The 22,272-nt window shown below is 37.8% G+C and overlaps 1 protein-coding gene across 6 annotated transcripts in view; it reads right to left on the bottom strand.

Moving 5' to 3' along the window:
• NRG1 (neuregulin 1) overlaps nt 1-22,272 on the bottom strand; it is a 229,230-nt gene that overhangs the window by 162,119 nt on the left and 44,839 nt on the right. For all 6 annotated transcript variants that reach the window (XM_043454343.1, XM_043454342.1, XM_043454344.1 and 3 more), the window contains exons 2-3: nt 14,566-14,743; nt 4,836-4,957 (exon numbers count right to left, since the gene is read on the bottom strand). In XM_043454343.1, the coding sequence (XP_043310278.1) occupies nt 4,836-4,957; nt 14,566-14,743 (300 nt within the window). The remainder of the gene's footprint in view (nt 1-4,835; nt 4,958-14,565; nt 14,744-22,272) is intronic.

The following is a 22,272-nucleotide window of genomic DNA, read 5'->3' as shown; positions in this document are numbered from 1 at the left end:
CCAAGAGATAGTAAAAGACAGGGAAGCCTGGCGTGCAGTGGTTCATGGGGTCAAAACTTAGCGATAGAACAACAACAACATAAGCTGTTCACCAATATCATGGCATTTCTAACAACACTGTCAATGTGGGTTATCCATATGAGCCAACTTTTTAAAGAATCAATTGATACATTAATCAAATTTTGTAGAAATAATTTTTTTTCTGCTCCACTAAAATGAAACAGCTATTTTATTGCCAGGAGCCCCATGGCTCCTATGGGATCTTGAATCTCACTCAAATAATTTTTCTCCTGATTAAAATAAGAAAACCTAGTAGAAGATATGATTGATTAGCTGTATAGTCTCCTGTATTAATCTTTGAAAAGACAGCAGTACTTAATTAATTTGAAAACTAGTTAGGTCTATTATTCTCTTCCCTAAGCTGATGCCCAGGAGTTTTTAAGAGCTCCTTAGATACGAAGTCATGGCTAAATTAATGTTTCCTCTATAAAGACCGAGCCAAATAAAATACAACTGAAAATGAACATATAGCATAGGGTCTATCTGAGCATGGTATATGTGGCCTTTTAAACCACTATATTTGAATTCATAAAAAGAATTAACCTATAATCTATCATGTAATGATGACTGCCTTTGTATCCTTCTTTGAGGGAAAACTCAAATGGACTGTGTTAGACTGACATAGTCTCAGAAGTCATTAGCAGACTACATAGGTTTATATATGCTTCTGTATGACAGGTTCTTATTTCCAAATAAGGTAGGGGTTAAAAGGCATTGGAAAAGGCAGAAAACATACAAATTTCCAAAATGCTTAAGAAAATGACCAGCCAAATATTCTCTTCTAAATGCTTGAAAACATTGGAAATCGGGTCATTGTTTCACTTAAGCATATAATGATTCAAGGGGAATTTCTCAGAGAATTTCTCAGTCTTTTTGTATTATTTCATTTATATTTAGTTGCTAATCTAAGCAGATCTAAACAGTGAGTTTCATTTTAGGAAGTTTATAACATTAGATGGAAGGTTTTTACGATCTGTGCTAATTTCGTTCTAATAGTTACATAGCTGTCATAATGGGATTAAAAATAGTGTCAAACAACAAGCTCGACTGGCTAAATTTTTCTTTTTCTCCTAAGGAGAAAAGAAAACACAGTCTCTCATGCATTTTCCCCCCTAACTCCTGCCATTTCTCCTAGAATCTTGTCCTAAAATATGTGCTAAACATCTTAATGCAAAGAAAGCACTGGTGTGAGAATTTAAGTAAATCACAAGAAATCCTTTGCACAGAGCTAGGATAATTAGCTCAGGGCTGTATTCCAGGATCTTTCATCAAGGCAACCTATGTAGAAATTATCAAGCCATAGTTATGTATTTAATGGAGAAATATGGGAGAGATAAGTGAGACCACACAAAACAAACAAAATGACTAATATTCCACAGACAACAGAAAATCTCGAGAGGAGTTCGACATCGTATAATATTTTGGCAACATGTTCTTATTTTTAAGACTTTTTTCCCCTAACAGTCTCACCATGGTTGGGGGGGTGGGGGAGATTCTTGAGAATTCTACTCTCTCAGCCCAAGTCAATGGTAAATACATATCTAAGAAGAGATGGTTTGGCTGAGTGACAGCTTATAACCACAGTAGAGCGTTCTTTTTCTCTCTGAAAGAGTGTTTCTGTGCAACCTCTGCCCAGAATCTTGGAAGACAGGAACTTGACAACATGAAGGTAGTGAATTTGAGTCCCTGGGAGCTCAGGATCTGAGACTTCTTGGATAACCAACCTTGAGCTGAATACAGCAAATTCATAGATCACAGTAGAAGGGGGTGAACATCAGAATGATTATGTATTTTCCTTCTGGTGGTGCTACAACCAAGCTGCTGAGATGCAGGGAGAAAAGAGCATTTCCCAACGTGCAGAATGCTCTGGCCCTGTCTGTCCTGGTGCCTGAGAGTACAGGCTCTGATGAACTGCACGTCTGACCCACAGCCTCGGAAAAGAGGAGCATTTCTAGGCAGCCATGTTTCCGGCTTCACTCTCCTGGGCTGGGTCCGTGGTGGGGACCTGGGCAGAACATGCTGATGAGCTGTGAGCTCTATGGATCTTTGGATGTGATCAGCTCTGCCAGTCAGATTCTTGCTGTGGGGAATCTGATTTGGCCCCTGAGGCAACAATCACACAGTCAGAGCCAAAAGTGAAGGGCTGCCTTCAAAAGAACCATGAAGAAGAATATGGACAAATGGAACCGTAATCAGGTCAAAGTCTGGAATTATAAAGGAGCGTAAGTGAAAGCAGGAGAGGTTAGAAGATACAAGAAAGAGTCGGCGAGTCAAGAATGTATCTGGGCACCTCAAGGGCAGAGACTTGAGAGGGAAGCCAAAAATTCCTGATGCTTAAACTTGTAAAGGCACCCTAGGTACATTCTCTCCTGGAACCCCAGTTATAATGACGCTCTAGTTCGTCCCAGTGGAATCCCTCTCTCTTTCTCCCTCACACCGTTTTTGTTTTTTCCAGTTTTCATCCTTCACAAATCAAAGAATCTACCTTAAACATTCACAAACACACAGTCTGGTATTGAGTAAGCTGTACTGAACCAGGAAGTAAGGAATTTAAAACAAGTCTTAGGTCTCCATTTCTTTTTAAATACAATGAGAAGGTTGGATATGGAAGAACTAGTCTTAATGTTCTAAGAAGAAAATAGAAACAACCGCCTTGCATAGTAATTGAGATTCTTCATTCCTCCCTTCTAGTACTTACGGAATTTTAGTTGATTGTTTAAGGATGATTTCCTTACAATATTTCATGACCTTCTCTTTTTTCTTGTCAGGTAAAAAAGATTGATTATTCAAAACATCCCTATTTTCATTTCTCTACACTTTATAATTGGTCAATACTACATTCAAATTTGAGATCAATTCTTAAATAAATTAATATGGAAAATAAGCTGAATATCTCTCCCATGAAACGGATGTGAAAAACGGTTATTATCAAAACTTCAGCACTCCCAAATTGATAAAAAGAAATCCTATGAGTTTTTGCCAAGAACAAAATAGTGGTAAGTAATTCACTGCTTGATACTGTAATTCAGAAAATGTGGAATATTAAATATAATCCTACTGTAAGCACTCAGTAAAACTATGACACTTTAATTCTATTTTCCTGGGACTTTACAGTATACATAGCTACACAAATCTAATCCAAGTGTCCAAATCATAATTCAGTAGCCTTTACCAGGAGAAGATGCACTGAACCAAGTCACTGACAAGCTGAGAAAAAGCTGTTAAACATGGTATTATAGAAAGAAAAAATTAGTTACTGAAATTTCAAACTTGCATTTCTAGTTGCATCCTATAAAATTCCAAGTGGAACAAAATAACACAAGCAAAACCCTGTTGCTTTACCTATGCTGATTAAAAAGTAAAGTGATGTTGTATTTACTGACATAAATTTTAAATGGCTTTTACATTTTAAACAGTAAACACAGCCCGTAAAAATAATCATGGAAACCAGTTTTCACTGTTGACGTTTACTTTCTGTGGAGGGAGATATTTAAAATGAAAGAAATGAACGTTGATTACACTGCAATAGAGCAATGCATTGGGAAGTCCACAGAAGACTAGGAATTAACCTGAATATTTCCTGAATATTAACCTGAATACTCCCAACCCTGTTCCATATTTTTATCTCACTCCCTTCTCCCTATCCTGTTATCAACTGAATCAAACCACACCAGTCCTAAGGAGTTAACCCCTAAGAGTTCTTTTACTCTTCCCTTGTTGGCTCTGTAATTTTATCTTATCACTTTAAGAGATCAGGCCTTTGCAGTGGGCATTCTTTCTCATCACCTGCCTAGAAGTGGTGCAATTATGCTTGGTTTTATAATAGATGACAAGGTTTGTGAAGACAGCAGTCTAGTGCCATCATCCAAAACAGCACCAAAGGTTTCAAAGTAGCATTTTATTGTTTTAAGAGACTTAGAGGCTCACTGCTAGCTCGTCATCAGCTTCTATAGATGACTCCATCACTTTGTGGAGTACTAAGGGATGGCGGACCGAGAGCCACCAGCTATGCCCGTCCTTTACCCTTCCTCAGATAACTCAGAGGGGTTGTCAGAGGATAGGGGGCACCTTCTGTCTCCAAGTTATTTATGTGTTTAACACATAGCCTCTGACACTGCTCTTAGGAAAACAGAAGCTGAAACCTATATAAATGCTTATTTATAAAGCCTATACAAGTGAGTTAAAAATGCTTTGCCTCTAAGACTCTCTTGATTTCTGAATTAATGGGCTGAAAAAAACCCTGATAAGCTTAACTTTCTGCTACCTACCTACATATTGAAAACATATATAAGAACATAAAATTGCCAGGACTAAGTCAGGATTGTATTCTGTTTACACACACACAATGTACATATATTCATACATAATACACGTTAGTATGAAATATATACAATATATATTCTGTATATAAATTATATATACATATACACATGCACACATATTCTGTTTTGACAGAGCAAAAAACTTACCTGCTGTCCCTGACTAACCTAAAGTGGAGGTATAATCGCTTTCTTTTAGCAATCCATTCTGTCTCTGCTGTTCATATTATTCCAATCCTTTTTAAATAATCCATGTATATTTCAGGTCTATTTCACCTTATGGCATGAAGAGCTTTACAGGAGGACCCATAAGACATTTCAAACATAGGGTTTTCCTTTCATGATTTTTATTTGCTCACAATGAGATTTAACACACCTATGTGATACAAGTGTGACCACACACCTTGATCACTCCTCTTAGAGACTGAGGCATAGCACGCAGTAGGCATCTCTTACCGTTTGACTCCACAATGGTGATGTTGGCAGAGGCACTGTCATTTCCCAGTTTGCTGATCACTTTGCACATATATTCTCCCGAATCAGCCAGTGACGCTTTGCTAATGCGAAGTTCTGACTTCCTACAAGATCAGGACCAAAGCAGTTTAAGTATATCTCACAGAAATACGATGATCATTAAAATACAGTCTCTGCAGTTTTAGAGTTTTCAAACTCCGCCTTCTCACTCTGCACACACAACTGACTGGACTTCCCTGGTGGTCCAGTGGTTAAGAATTTGCCTGCCAATGCAAGGGACATGGGTTTGATTCCTGGTCTGGGAAGATTCCACATGCCTCGGAGCTACTGAGTCAGTGCACCACAGGAAGAGGAGCCTCTGCTCTCTGCAACTGGAAAAAGCCCTGGGGCAGCAGCAAAGACCCAGCACAGCCTTAATTAATTAATTAATTTTAAAATGGTCTACATCCAAAAAATCTTTAAAAAAAAAAAAACCCACAACTGACTAGTAGATATATATACGTATATATATACATATATATATGATTTTACCAAAATCACCCCAAAAGCGAGACATCTCATTTAAATTATACCCTGGACATAGTCTTAATTTCATCACCCAGATCAGCAGTTTAAAGGAATTCTTTTCTAAATTTTCTTTTTATTCCTCTAACACTACCACTAACCACATTACGTTTCAGAATATTTTTTCACCCAAATGTCAAATTTTCTCTCCTCTGTATATCTCAGTGTCAGCAGCCAATAGGGTTAATTAAGGAAGATAAAGAAGTATAAAGCTGTTTCTTAAAAGTCTGGTAAGGACAGATATACTTCAGTGAAGGCTAGACTAGATTAAAATGCTCTACACTTCTTAGTAGAGTGACATCAGGAATTATGTTAATTTTGAATGAAGAGAATTTAATACTTCCAAAAGAAAGGGAACTTGTCATTCTTTAAAACGATTCTCATTGCTGGGAGCACCATACCACACAAATGGTTCTTAATATAGAAATAAATATTCATGCAACAATAACACACACTTTCATAAAACTACATATTAAATCAATATTTGGCACTCTTTCTGAACATGGGCAACATTGTGATTTGCATCTGTCCATGCTTTACTATTGCACAAGCCTATAATTTAAGCAGTGCCTATGGTTTAAAAACTCAGAACTACTGGGATTGGCTCAACATTTATCAAAGCCTTTCTAAAGTGTCCTTATATACAGGAGCCTGATATTGATGGCCTGGATTTCTGAGAGGAGGACAACAGGGAGAAAACAGGGCAGAAAGCAAAGACAGCAACTCAGAAGTATATGCAATCCTCCTGTAAATTTGTTGGTGGCGTTATTGAGTCACTAAGTCCTCTCTGACATTTTGCGACCCCATGGACTATACCCCGCCAGGCTCCTCTGTCCATGGGATTTCCCAGGCAAGAATACTGGTGTGGGTTGCCATTCCTTCCCCAGAGGATCTTTCTGACCCAGGTGTGAAACCCATGTCTAACCCAAAAATGTGGATTGTTTACCGCCGAGCCACCAGGAAAGCCCTCCTGTAAATTACACCCTCCTAATTTTAAGTGAAGTTTTTGGTCTTCCTGTCACATAATATTAATCAGGTTGGATCAATTATTCCAAATTTAATTTCTACTCTTCTCCTCCTCCAGTCTACTGAATTAATCCACCCTCCTCCACCTGCAAGTGTAAGTTTTATGGCCTGCCATCTTCATGCTTTGCTTGTGTATTTCTTCTTCCTAGAATGGGTACCCCGTATTTTGACCCACCAAGATACTAGCTGATCTTCAAGGACCATCTCAAGTGCCAATTCCTGCATCAAGCCTCTCATGATCATGTAGTTGGAGCTGCTCTCTCTCTCTCTCTCTTTGGTCTCAATTCTGCCAGCCTTGAGTAACTCTCTCAGAAGAATCTTCTTAAAGAAATAGGGTAATGAAATTTACAGTTAACATTAACTTACAGTTTAATCTGACAGCGATAGCTCTTAAACTTCTCCTTAAAGACCTGGGCAGTGTTTACTGGAATACTCTTCCAAGGAATGTAAGTAAATGTTATGCTTAAAAAGAGAAGCAGAGACACAGACGTAGAGAATGGACTTGTGGTCACAGGGAGAGAAGGGGAGGGTGGGATGAACTGGGGGATTAGAATTGACCTACAGACATTACCGTGTTTTAAACAGATAGTGGGAAGCTGCTCTATCACAAGGAGCACGGCTTGGTGCTGTGTGATGACCTAGAGGGGTGGGAGGGAGGCTCAAGAGGGAGGATATATGTAGCTGATTCACACTGTTGGACAGTAGAAACTAACAAAACATTGTATAGCAATCATGCATGCAAGCTCAGTTGCGTCTGATGCTGCAACCTCACGGACTGCAGCCCACCAGGCTCCTCTGTCCATGGGATTTCCCAGGCAAGAATACTGGAGTAGGTTGCCATTCCAAGCAGTTATACTCCAATAAAAAAATTAAAAAACAGAGAAACAGAAAGACAATAAGAAAAAAAATTTTTTTCTGCACTCAACTAATGTTTCTTTAAACAAGCAGATTTCTTTACAACCTACCTCTTAGTCGTTTTTATGCAGTTACAGTGAATTTCTAAGGCAGGCATGAGAAGTGACTAAGAAATCCTTTCTGTAGAGACACCCTTGGGAATTCTAGGACTGTGTGTCAATGGGCCAAGATCAAGAATCAATGTAATCAAGATAAGCATAATAAATACATTCAGGTTCAAAAATCAGTAGCAGAAACACAGGCTGGGAGAGAAGAGCCTTGACAACAATGTATACAGAAAAAAGGATTTCAGTTAGCCACACGTATTAATATTACTCCACTTTAAACAACTGTTTAAAAAAGAAGAAAAAAGTACTACTATTTGGCCAAATTAATATTAAAAGAGCAAACCAAATTGGATAAAAGTCTCAGCCACTACTTATAGGCTGGATCATATCTGGAGTATTGAATTATGCTTCAAAGTGGCATTTGATAAAAAAAAATATCAACAGCTAGAGGACTTTAGAAGAGGGTGATCAGAATTGAATAGGGCCTAGATATCTTAACACCAGAGAAGATGCTATTAAAGTAAGAAAGGTTCCACTGGTACGGAGCTATGAACAAGATATATAAATATATTCCATCTTTATTATCTGGAAAAGGAAATTATTTGGTGAAGCTCTTGAAGGTAGATTTATGCCTTATAGGAAAAACAAGGGATATTTTCGATGATACATAAGGAAGGACCTTTTGAGTGTTCAATAAGGATAGGATGTCATGTGAAAGAGGTTTTCTCTTTAGGCAGATTCGAGTCTGGATTGCCACCTGTCAAGCAGTTCCTAACAAGAATATCTCTATGCAGAAAAGATTTAATTAGATCAATGGTTTCAATTAGTTTTGAAAAAATAAATCCTGTTTTTAAATGAAAGCTTAAATGAGAGCTGCATATTTAAAAACATTATGAAGGGAGAAAGCATTTATGTCAAAGAGGTTGGCAATCCTTTTTGCAGTTCAATGGAAACTCAAATTTCTCCAGGGACACAAAAAAACCCTTTGAACTATAATGATACATTTAACTGTGAGATTCTGCAATCCTTGGGTCTTAAAGCAGGAATGGGAAATAGTAGAAACAGAGAAACCTTTCTTGAAGATTATACATTGTAACCATTTGGGGCTTTAATAAGTATGGCTATAGTTTTATTTTACTTTCTTCAATAGGCTACTATATCTTGTCTATAAGAAGAAAGTTAACTTGGAAGAATGAATGAACTCCCAATCACAAAATTAACTTTTTGCTCTTTAATTGATGAGTTATCTGGGGTTCTGGGAGGGATGCATGTTTTGGTGGATTTTCATTTTCTAAAAGCTTTAAAAGAGTTAATTCATACACAGTGTTTAAAACAATGCTTGAAATAGAGTAATCTCCCAGTAAGTGTCTGCTACTATTATAATGACATTCTAAATTTCTGCAATTTTTAGATTTTCCTAATAAGCATGCATTGCTTTGGAATAAGAAAAAATGACGTTATGTAACAATAAAGCAATAAAACATTTGTAAATGGAAGTTACAAAGATTAACTTCTTTTTTTTATATCAAAATGTAAACTGTGTTCTTTTCATGAGTGCTCACTCACAAGGTAGTTTCAAGGTTTCCATAGCTGCTTATCTCATTTTTCACACTTAATTCTTTTTACCAAATTTTATAGGCAAAGGCAAATTAAATGCATATAGAAAAGATCAACTCAGTTTATATAATCTAGTTCTTCTGATCCCTAAGGAATCATATATGAATTCTCGTGTGTATGTTAACACAGCTCAGATACTGTTGAACTGCTGATGAGAAGGGTAAAGAAAGAGAGGGATTTCATAGTGCAAACCACAGAATGTCAGTCCTCATCTGGTTCTACCAGAATGAAGTCACTTGCCACTGCAGCAACTATGAAACTCTACAGAACCAGACACTGCATAAAATGCTTCACATAAATGCTATGAAACAGACACTGGTTATTCCCATTTTATACCTAAGGAATCTGAGATCTTCTTACATATAAAGTTAAAATGACCTGTTGGAGTAGCTCAACTAATAAAAGAAAGAGATGAGTCTAAACCTCTTCTATTAAGAGTCAAAAAACCCTGAACCAACTGATAATAGGAGCAATCATTCCTTATTTTTTTTTAACTTGACCAAACCAATTAGAATCAATTTTAAACAAGATTATAATATGTAAGAACAGGGTATTCCCTGGCAGTACAGTGGTTAGGACTTTCACTGCCAAGGGCCTGTGTTCAACAGGGAACTAAGATCCCACAAACCACAAGGTGAGTCCAAAAAAAAAAAAAGCAAGAACAGAAATGAAGAGCTGATACAAAACTGTTGTTGTTTAGTCAATAAGTTGTGTCCAACTCTTTTGCAACCCCACTGACTGTAGCCCACCAGGCTTCCCCATCCATGGGATTTTCCAGGCAAGAATACGGGAGTGGGTTGCCATTTCCTTTTCCAGGGGATCTTTCTGACTCAGGGATGGCACCCACATTGGCAGGCGGATTCTTTACCACTGAGCCACCAGGGAAGCCCCGGATACAAAATTAAGAGCATCCCAAAATGTGCACCATACACAAACAACAGGAAGTCAGCCTTTAATAAGACTCCTGATTCATGCCATTGTATGGCAAAAACCACTACAATATTGTAAAGTAATTAGCCTCCAATTAAAATAAATAAATTAATTAAAAAAAAAAGACTGATACAAGACAGGTATGCAAGTGAAGCCAACAGGCAGACCTGAAATATAACCTGTCACACAACCAAGCTCTTTAACCAGTTTTCTTGATCAAAATCGTCCACCAGGCAAAGGAAACAATAACAAAGGGATAAGTAGACACTTAAGACCAGGGCAGCTTCTATTTCTTTTAATTGGTCCCACACCTTGCTCAGCCAAATAAAACAAACAAAAAGGCTCACACATGAATGCAGAATCATAGGAAGAACATGTGCGAATGTCATTTATTAGTAGGAGCAGGGGCTGAAGAGGGGATAAGACTTTACAAAATAATAGCAATTCCCTATTGGTGTAAAATCTTTTCATAACACTAAGGGATTAAAAGGAAATTCTGACTGTTACAAACAATCTAGATTATAAAATGTGAAAAAGAAATCTAGGCGAAGGATTGGAAGAGAGTCAACATTTTACTTTAAATAAAGAGGGTCCCAGGGAAATCCTAAACCTTACACTAAAATTCACCTCTGCTTGTGATCATGCCCTAAGAGACAGTTTATCCCTTCTTGGCCTGTTGGCTAAGAGCCAATGTAGTAAGATAAAGTTAAGTAAGCAAGTAACCACTACAAATTGTTAACATTTTGAAATGTCTTCATAATGAAAAATTATGAGCATGTAGAGGAAGCTGACAAATAAGAATGCTTTTTATTAAGCAGTTTAAGCCTAAACAGGTCCCTTGCCTTAAACATGTTATGACTTCACTGGATACTACGGCAAAATCACAAGTAGTTGTGAAAAGACTGAGACATGGAGTGAAAAAGACAAAAGGCATAGATACAGATCAATTTCAAGTCCAAGAGTAACCATTTATTAACATTAGATCTACAGGAAGAAACCTAATTTCCTTCATTCTCAGGATATTAATTTTTTAATGGGTATAATAACAATAGTATCCATTCTCTTATAAGTTGAAAGTTGAAATAATAGAGCATCTTGCAAATGTTAATTAAATTTAGATTCAGTTTGATCCCTTACAAAAGACAGCACTAATTTTTTTTTTTAAAGATACAACCTCAGAAATGACTGAATACCCAATTCTGAAACCTAATTAGCTGATCACTTATCAGTGGCTGCCCACTTTACACAAAGTGTCTTATTTTTGGAGGCTCAAAAATGTTCAATGCTTTGCCAAGAGTCATTTGCAGTCACATTACTTGAATAAAATTCTTTTTTTTTTGTTCCCACTTAATTCTTTCCAGCAGGGTTATTGCTTAAAAGAAGTAATTTCTGAACACTGGCCTTTCTGGGATAATGGGGATTTTATTAATATGTAGACAGTGCTCTTAGCTGTCTGAGCCTATGAAGCCAACGTGAAAACGCCTTTCTGAATACTAATGACACTTTTATATGTCATACAAGCCATGTAACAAATTAGTTCTGTACCTGTACATGTGCTCTTTTGGACCGTATTCATTCCGGGGTGGGGGGGGGGTTTCTCTTTTTCTGTTGTTGTTGTTCCTTTTTGTCATCTTATTTACCCAACCTATTCAGCTTCTTCTCTTCAGGTATCCTCACCTTAAATACCTGCAGTCCGCAGCTGCTTCATTCCGTTCCTTCAGCCTGGATAATCCTCTCCGCCTTCCCTCCCTCCTCCCCTTCTTTCTAGGAAGCCTCCACAGTCCAGGACTGGATCCCCTCCACCATCCTTTGTGTGTACCTTTCTAAAGCCTCCTGTGATCGTCACTGTCATCAAATTTAAAACTGAGAATTATAACTGCTTATATTTCCCTTCCCCACTTGAGACCAAGCCTCTGAGACAGCATGCACTTTTTGCTCATCTCTCTGGACCCAGCTTCTAGACCAGGACCAACACACAGCATCTTATCCAAGGAAGGGCAAAATTTCCCATCCACTCTCTCACTGGCCCAACTCAATTGGCCTCTTTATTGTCCTATAAACAGAACCTGCTACTGATCTACTCTATAACCCACCCTACCCATCCAGGGGGTCTCTCTGTCTTTAGCAGAGTCCAATCCACCCCCTCACAGTGACTCCTGAAGCTCCTGGGGTCTTCCCCACTTCCCAAGTCCCACGGCACTTAGCGTCAGTAACCTGTAATTCAGCGCTTAGTTTTACTGTTTGATGTTCAGTGTTAGATATTTCTTTTCCCTAATTATTAATAAATTTAACCTCCCACAAGGTAGAATTTACCTCAGCATAAATAATCAAGTTTTTAGACTACTGTTTGTAAATAGATGGGCTTCTTAAAAATCCTGAAGCCCCCCAGCCCTAACAGGATTTCAGCACTTGATTGCTTCATATAAGGCTGTACTAGATAATCTCTCTACAATCTTTTGATGCCCTGAGTATAAAACACCCTAGGATTCTTTCATTTCTCCACATTTCTAGCATATAAGCTTTTCGTGGGCTCTTAAATATTTTTGCTCTCAACTAATAACCGCATAGAAACAAATGAGACATCACTCCGCTTATGCAGATAACTGTTTCTTACTAACCTGGCTTGAGACATCACTCTGCTTATGCTGATAACTGTTTCTTACTAACCTTGCTAATTGATAAAAAACAAAACAGACACCAAAACCTAGCTAAAAGTAATTTTTCTTTGTTGCTAAACTTCTCAAAAAGAATCATGTTTGTTTTTTCAATTTGCTGTCTCTCCTCCCTTCCCCACATGGACACATGTGATAAAATATGTCTGCTTTCCATTTTTAAAGAAGGAGAGAGACATTAAGGAATCTGAGACACTGATTTGTGTTCCAGCTTATTCATAGCTAGTTGGGTGACTCAAGGAGAGACAACAGTTTTTTGACCCTTGATTTCTTAACCTGCAAAATTAGAGTCACCATGGGCAGTAAATTGCCTTTACTACCTAGGGGAAAATTGTTAAAAAACCAAACAAATAAGATTATATACAAAAGCACTCTGTCACTTCACAGAATTATTCTTTTTTGTATATTTGAAGTACCACCTGCTACAGTGATATTTCCTTCTGTATTATTCTTCCAAATCAAGACACTGTACTGACACAATCAATAAAAAGGATAAGCAGAGTAGTTACTAAAACTAGAGAAACGAGAAGGCATCCCTAATTATGGCTCTTACAGTCATTAAACACTTTGGTAAGATAAAATTCATTTCCCTTACATCACTTTATTTTTTCTGGCACATGTGTATTTGGTTTTTTTGGTATTTGTCCTATAAAATAAAAGTCTAGGAGGTGATTCTCATTGTTGCTTCATATATCATCTCTGGGATGTCACTGGGATCCTCTGAAGTGTAAGTAGAGAAAAGGTCTCCTTGGAGCTGTGAACCCCTATGATACATGTCACACTGATGAAAGGACGGTTCACAAGCAAAAATCCAAGACGTTTAGCTCTTCTGTAATTTCAAAATGTAGTTTGAGATTAGAAGTAAATGTTCTTAAATAAGGAGAAAAAAAATGAAGAAAAAAATAAATAAAAGAGCATCATTTTAGAGTAGGTATAGAATACAGACGTTATAGGGGGTCACATGAAGCCTTCCCAAATAGGAATCTCCTCAAGGAGGGCAGGAAAACTTAAGAGTCTTGCTACTTAGGATTACTAGATATTTTAATCTGCTCTCATGGTGATGGAGCTTAATAGAATTGTCAGTTACACATTAATCTTACATATTAAATATACTTGAGAGTAGTTCAGATTCAACTGATTACATTCTAACTCTTCACATGATGATATACGTTTAGTCGCTAAGTCGTGTCTGACTCTTGTAAACCCACAGACTGTAGCCCGACAGACTCCTCTGTCCATGAGATTCTCCAGGCAAGAATACTGGAGAGGGTTGCCATTTCCTTCTTCAGGGGATCTTCCCAACCCAGGAATTGAACTCGGGTCTCCTATATTGCAGGCAGATTCTTTCCCAACTGAGCTTGATTGTGTAAGGCACAGGTATTCTATACAGGATTTTAGGATCTCATCTATTACTATTACAATAGCACCTATTAATATTTTTTTTGTTTTTAAAAAATTTTTGTTTTGAATTCTTTTTTAAATTTATTTTTTCACTGGAGTATAACTGCTTTACCACTTTGTGTTAGTTTTTCCACTGCACAATTAAGTGAATCTGATATATATATATATATCCCCTTCTGCTTGGACCTCCCTTGGTTCCACCCCTCAGGTCATCACAGAACACTAACTGAGCTTCCTGTGCTATACACAGCTTATTATTAATATTTCTTCTCTAACCCCTTCTATTTCTAGCCACATGTTACAGTCCTTTCCACATCCATCCTTCCTTTCTTTCTCCAGAAGTTGTAAGATGACATACTTTAAAATTCTTTCCTATCTAATGACCCAATTTCTGGCCCCCATACAACAAAAAATCTTTTCATTTATCACGTATCCTGTTTTTTTGATCGTATCCTTATTTACTAAGCTGTGAGTAATTTTTATATTTTATACCATTGTATTGCTAGGCATGGAATCTGCTGTGTAATGCAGGATACTCACCCTGGCCTTTTCTGTATCTTGATGTTTTGTGGTTTGTTCTTTCGGCTTAATTCACTCCCATTCTTGAACCACTTGAACTTGAGAGAGGAGTATTCAGAACTGGTCTCACACCGAAGCACTAGTTTAGAACCTGCCACAGACTCCTGACTCTTCATCTCTTTCAAGCGGGGAGGCAAGGCTAAAAGAGAAAAGAGAAGGAAAAAAGTTCTGATCACACGGCAATCTTCCCAAGAGACACATGTTCATTTTGGTGAGCCTGATCAAGAGACCATTCACAAAGGCTTTACTAACTGAGAGAGAAAAGAAAAAGGGGAGGCAGGTATCAGTCAAAATGTATCTCAGCTTAGAGAATAATAAAAATGCTCAGATAAAATATATTCAGGGGGAAAAAGAAAACTTAGGTTATAAAATTATTCTTTGAAACAGACACACAGATATAAAGAAGAAACTAGCAGTCACCAGTGGGGCAAGGGAAGTGGAGAGGGGCAATATATGTGTAGATGATTAAGAGGTACAAACTATTAGGCATAAAATAAGCTACAAGGACATACTGTACAACACAGGGGGCATAGCCTTTATTTTATAATAATTATAAAATATAGTGAAAGTGTTAGCTGCTCAGCCGTGTCCAACTCTTTGTGATCCCATGGACTGTAGTCCACCAAGCTCCCCTGTCCATGGGATTCTCCAAATAAGAATACTGGAGTGGGTTGCCATTTCCTTCTCCAGGGGATCTTCCCCACCCAGGGATCAAATCCCACTCTCCTGCATTGCAGACAGATTCTTTACTGTCCAAGCCACCAGCGAAGCATAAAGCATAAAATATAGTACACCATTTAAAAACTGTGAATCACTATATTGTGCATCAAGTCTACTTCAATAAAAATCTGTTCTTTAAAAACATTCTAAACAATACACACACACACACACACATATATATATATATTCAAGATAGCAATTTCTTCCATCTTTACATCCTCTGGTACTATTAAAAATCCTGAAGACTGGCCATTTCAAAGAATCAAAATCTTATGCTAAAGAAGAAGAGGTAACTGGGCTGTTATTCCCAAAGCACATTCACATCCCCACCCCCAGCCCAGATCACAATTAATCTGCATGACAGTTCTGTGAATATGTAAAACAGGTATCACACCCATTTTTTCAAATGGGAAGCTTATTTTCAGAGACAGGTTAAGTGTCTCTTGGCCATGGTTACAATATTCTGGAGAGTCAGAGTTAGACTACGCTATCAACAGGAGAAATCCAGAGAACAAAGAGGACTCATACATCTTAACAACACTCATTTCTTCAAGACAGGAATTCTTTGGTGACATCACTCTTTCTTTGGTGACAACACTTTTATTGGGTCTACAGATACTCTCCCACAAACAACAAATGACCTTTCCAGAAGACCACCATACTCCCCATCAGATTATCAGTTCGATTGGATTTCACCCTTCTAAATCTTCTCAACAGAGACAAGAGAGCACTTATATTGTGCATTAATTTATAGGACACTTTATGTGGCTCAGCTGGTAAAGAATCTGCCTGCAGTGTGGGAGGCCTGGGTTCGATCCCGGGTTGGGAAGATCCCCTGGAGAAGGGAAAGGCAACCCACTCCAGTATTCTGGCCTGGAGAATACTATGGACTGTATATTCCATGCGGTTGCAAAGAGTTGGACATGACTGAGTGACTTTCAGTCACTCATTCACTTATATTAAATGCTTACATACCATTACTATTTTAAGCAAGACTTCAAAGAGTACCTATTCTCTACTGAAGTCTTTATGGATAAAATGTTGGAATATCTGAGATTTACTTCAATATGAAATGGTAGTAGGGAATGTGCTAAGTTGCTTTGGTCACGTTCAACTCTTCGCGACCCCATGGACTGTAGCCCACCAGGCTCCTCTGTCCATAGAATTCTCCAGGTAAGAATACCGGAGTGTGTTGCTGTGCCCTCCTCTAGAGAGTCTTCCCAACCCAGGGATGAAACCTGCATCTCTATATAACTAGCAGGTTGGTCCTTTACTACTAGTGCCCCCTGGGAAGCCAGTGGGGAATGGTTAGGCATAAAAATGAAATAAATTCCCCAAGAAGTTGTCTGTGTTAAGTCAGTCAATATATAGAAGCATGGATTTAGTATACAACTCTTTTTTAAGATTTTTTAAAAATGTAGGCCATTTTAAAACTCTTCATTGATTTTGTTACAATATTGCTTCTGTTTTATGTTTTGTCTTTTTGACCACAAGGAATATGGGATCTCAGCTGCCCAACCAGCGATGGAACCTTCACCCTGGCATTGGAAGGCAAAGTCTTAACCACTGGACTGCCAGGGAAATCCTTGCAATACTATATAGTATGTCTGGTTTTTTTTTTCCCCATAATAAAACAGTTTAAAAAATAAAAGCATATTGAGTGGATTTTCCTCTGCATACATAATTTCACTTAATCAACACCACAGAAAGTGATGTCTCAACATCTCTGTTTCCATTGAGTCTTACAAAAGCCAAGTACAAAGTCTATTTCTGCCATAGTTCAGGACTTAACGAGAAGTTAATTCTTCAAATCCACCAAAAGAGACTGCACCTCTCAGACCCAGTGAGCAATTATTGACTGTGTACAGCATCAAGACTCCAAGGATGGCAATCAGAACCATGTTAAGCACGAACAGGAAATGGTGTACCTTTCCCACTCTGCATATATTTATTTTTCTACAACTCTGCCCTTACCAAGAAAATCCCTCCAAAAATGTTAGGAATGAGTATATAAATTTTCCATTAAATTACAGCAAAAACTATTTGAATGCTGTGACTTCTTAACAGTGTTCCTACAATTACACATCCCCCTTTTTCTTATTTAGAGGCCGGGAGATGAGGTGGAGAAGCAGACACTAAATGTGAAGACACAGCAGCAAGTTAGAAAATTGTATCAATATTTCAGCTGTTCTTAGCCTCTGACACCTGATGATTTTCTCTGGTTAGTTTTTTTGACAGCTTGAAAATAAGATTTACTTCCTGAAGAGCTTTCCTAGAATCCTTCCCTTTAAGATGTGGTCCACGAATTTCTGTTCTGGAGGTTTTAAAAAACAGACTAAATTCTCATCTATCTGGTATAGTATTTGTATATTCCTATTAACTCCTTAAGATCATTTTCAATTTTGTAAACCTAGTAAAGGGTTTTAAATGATACCAAAAAACTGGTTTACATTTATTAAGAAAAATAAACCACCTCATTCTTTTATGTACAGATTAAAAGAACTAGTTTGAATTTTTGTTGTTGTTTTCACTTAATTTTGTGTTTAGCTTGGCATACAGCCCAGATTTTCCAGGTTCATTCCCTTGTCTTTATCCAAAATGTTCCAAACCCAATATTTGAGATGTCCTTAACTCTCATTAAGTACCATGTTCCCTCACCCACCTCTCCATTCATCTGCTCACCAATACAGTCTGAACACAAATCTACTAGATTTTGTCACCTTGTTTGAAATCTTCGTGAAGTCCATTTGCATCTCTTTTTACTTTTTTTCTCTTATTCTATTCCACTGTCTCTTTCTGTCACCTCTCCTTCCCCATTCCCCTCCTATCTTCATTTCTTTATTTATTATGACTTTAGTAAGAGTCTTGATTTCAAATGTGATGAAACAATTGGACAAATTCAAATTGAAGGATATTTGACAAAACAGCTGGTCTAGGCTCCAGGAATATCAATGTCATGAAAGATAAAACACTGTGAAACTGATGTAGGTTAAAGAGACTGACAAACACAATGGACTTTGACTCGTGATTGGATCTTGCTTTAGGGAAAAAATAGTTATAAGGAACATTATTAGGACTACTGGGGAAATCTAAATAAAGCTCCTGTATCAAAATTAAGTTTCTCAAGTGTGATAACTGCATTGTGGTCATGCAGAAGAACACCCTTGTTCTTAGGCAGTATTTGCTGAAATATCATGATATCTCCAACTAAATTTCACATGATTCTGCAAATAAGGATGTACATGCATACATGCATATGCATGCACACACACACAGAGAGAAAGGGAGGAAAAGGAATACTGGTTTCTCTTAGCTTTTTTGCCTTTTTAAAATCTGATCTTTCTGCCATTAAAAAAGTCTCAAGCTTTCAGTAAATACTTTTGAAGTCTTGGCTAAATTTGAAGTCACGGAGATTCTTGTGAATATCTGTGTTGTGACTTACAAATGTAGCTCTTAAGATTATATTCTCCATTAAAATTCTGTTGAGTGGTATGGCACTGAAATCTTCCTATGTTCAACCTGATAACCATGACTTTGGGGCTTCAATCCCACTAGGCCCTCTGGTGGAAGGAAAACAATCTCTTATTTGGCAGGTCAACACATCTGCTCTCTCCTTTGGGGGTTCACATGCAAGACTGGTACATCTTTGTCCTTAAGAGATGATCTATGACATAATGAGGCACAGACCTTGAGAGGCAAGGCCCTTTATAACTAGAATATCCACTCCTTACGCTAACCCCAATGTATAAACATTTCTTAGTGTTTGGGATTTGGATATACCTCTATTGACTAGCCTAAGCTGCTCTCTCTTGCAAGTAGCTTCAAGACTGTCACAAGCACAGAAGCTTCCAGCATCCCTGGAAGTCCACTTGTCATAATGTCTCTGCTGTGTCTTCAGGGGAAACCAGCTATGACATGAGGATATACAGATTTCAGAGAACAGCTGTTTTAAGGTGTTAAAATTCTCCATAAATGGAGAAACAAATCTGTGACCCACTAACCCAGCCACACGATTGCACTCTTGGCCCCTGGGTATTCTGCGGTCAGTGATACCTTCTAGAAAAGTACCACATAAAGTTCCTCACTCACTCCAGGTGGAGCCCAAATGGAGGCATCCTACAGACTGGGCAACAACATAAATTTTTCTTTATTTCTTCTCACATAACCACCCTAATGGAATACCCCTGGATATTTCAGACTCTTGACAAGTGTGCAAACTAATGTTGAGGACATATGGTCTGTGTGCTTTTTCTCCTCTATTCATAATGAGACAACTTTCAATAGAGTAAATTTCCTTCCATTAGATTATAAAACAATACGTATATGTTACTAGAATACATTTTAAAACCACGTATGTTTCTCACACAGTTTACTCGCATAAAATAATCTCATTTATTTCACTGAGAAAGCACTCCACCAAGTACTTTCTAAAATTCAGATATAATTTTATAAGACCAAGGGTAGCTTCGAAACCATGGGCAATATTTGAAAGCGAGTACTCGGATTTTAAAACTGTAAAAAAAAAATGTACATGCCCTTCAATTCTTATTTAAGAGTAAACAGTCTGTTAATTTAAGCGCTGCTGCGTGTGCTAAGTCATGTCAGTCCTGTCCAACTCTGTGCCACTGTGTGGACTGCAGCCTGCCAGGCTCTTCTGTCCATGGGATTCTCCAGGCAAGAACACTGGAGTGGGCTGCCATTTCCTCCTCCAGGGAATCTTCCCAACCCAGGGATCGAACTTGTGTCTCTTACGTCCACCTGCGCAGGCAGACAGGTTCTTTACCACTAGCGCCACCTGGGAAGCCCTAACTAAAAATGGATAGAAGGTAAACACAATGCTAAGTTACTGCTTCCAATGCAGTAAATGATCTGAACATCTTTGGAATGATTTAACTGTATTTGGTCTACCACAGTTCATAATTCTGCTTTCATTGTGATGCTGGGAGGCAGCATTTCCACACCCTGAAACAATTTAATGACAGAGCAAGTTTTAAATAGTCATGGCTTAAATCTACTTCAAACTTGCTTGACATTAATATGAACCTATCCACACCCTTAGAAATGTATCAACAGAGACAGACAGTAAAGTGCAAAAAGGAACAGCCTATAAAAATAGAAACCCCCAAACCCTCAGAGCAATGCCACACATTTTACAGGCACTCGTTTTTACAGGCTTTAAGTGTTTTACAGGGCTTTAAAAGATCACGAACATACTCTTCCGACTCTAAGTCAATGCAAGCAGGTATGACTGTATACTTTAAAAGTCTATTTTTGCATGTCTAAATTTTTTATTTGATAGGTTGTACAATGGAGAAAGAAAAAAACTGTGGCAGTAATCCAAAAACAATTATTTTACATGCTGACCACACAAAAATTGAAGACACGATGTTTGTTTATTCCAATTCTTTAATGTGTGAATAAGTATTTGTGATAAAGATGAAGAAGAACTATTCATCTAAGCAATCGTTTCATTTTACTTGTCCACTGGGTGCTCATTTTTTTAATATTTTCAATATTGCTATTATCAAATGTTGTACTGTATTGTTAAGAACAGGGAACGCCTTTTAGTATGTGTGTGTTGAGATATGCAGATAGCATGGGACACTAGATGAATTGTTTCTTTTCTTTGGATGTCCTGATGGTGCAAAACTAGCTCATAATTCTCCACATTTGACTGTACAGTTAAACTGACGAGCCTTGACACTGAACAAATTAAACAGGAAACCTGCAAAATATTATCAAATCACTGTGAGTTTTCAGCTATGACTCCCCAGTGAAGCCTTCCTTGCATAAAACCATTTAAAAGCCTGATACCACACAGGTGCAGATCTCACAGTGAAAACTGGTGATTGGCAATGATGTTAGTTAAGGAAAGTCACACAAATATCATGAACGGGTCTTCTACACAGAACGATGCCCTATTTTTTATAGTCATGTTAAAGGTAAATGAGTGACTGAGGAAAGTCTCTGTAAGTCCTTTATTGAGAAAATTATGGTCACAATGTACAGAATGGATAAAGTTTATTATACTTAGTCATCTGGTCTTCTCTTCTGAGTTGTACTCACAAATTTGACTATAAAAGGGAAAATTTATCAGGTATATATTTTGTAAATATAGCTGTGTATAAGGCAGCAAGGTCTAGCAGCAATGGTATTTCACAATACACCTAGGATTAAAATCACTGCTACTGAGGCGGTGTGTGGTCTTAAGTTATGTTAGGGACCATCTCACAGGTCACTATTTGCTGCCGCATGTGGTGACTTAAGGCTCACGCTGCCTCAAGTCCAGCCGAATCATAGACTGTCCCTAACTGCAGTTAACTAGAGTTCCCTGTGAGCCTAAATGGAAACCTACTATGTGTCCCTGGGTATTCAGCAAGGATATTTGGAGAATGAGATAAAAAGCATATGGGGATCTCCACTTGTGAGAAAGTCACTATATAAAGTTCAGGGGTTTATTACAAGATATTCTCAAGCTTACTCCATACCATTGGCAACAAACTATACCAGTCAACACACTAAGGTTGGCTTCAAAGTAGAGTTAAGACAATTGGACCCAGAAATACCATTTTAGCAGTTCTATGCCCAACTCCTTATACAAGGATGAATGTGTATCACCAAATAATATCTTTACAAGCGTCTGGAAAAATCCTCATAACACACGCATGGAACATGTCATTATACAACATATTATAATACAATAAATTCAGGAGCAATATTTCAGCATTTTACTTCTCTTATTCACAATGGTAGGACCACTAAGCCAGAGCCGGCTTCTTACTAGTGTTAACCTTTATCTCTCAAACAATTCAGTCTTCAGCGGGGCTTTTCACATAGAGATTTGCACAAAGTTCCACATCCCCCAGTTCACTGCTACAAGCTGACTGAAACAGTAGGATTCTTTTAAATGTTCCTTTCGGAGGTATGAGCCACAACCAGCCCAGTCAA

Source organism: Cervus canadensis, chromosome 31 (assembly GCF_019320065.1).
Source record: "Cervus canadensis isolate Bull #8, Minnesota chromosome 31, ASM1932006v1, whole genome shotgun sequence".
Classification (NCBI taxonomy): domain Eukaryota; kingdom Metazoa; phylum Chordata; class Mammalia; order Artiodactyla; family Cervidae; genus Cervus; species Cervus canadensis.
This window is presented reverse-complemented; position numbering and strand designations above follow the sequence as displayed.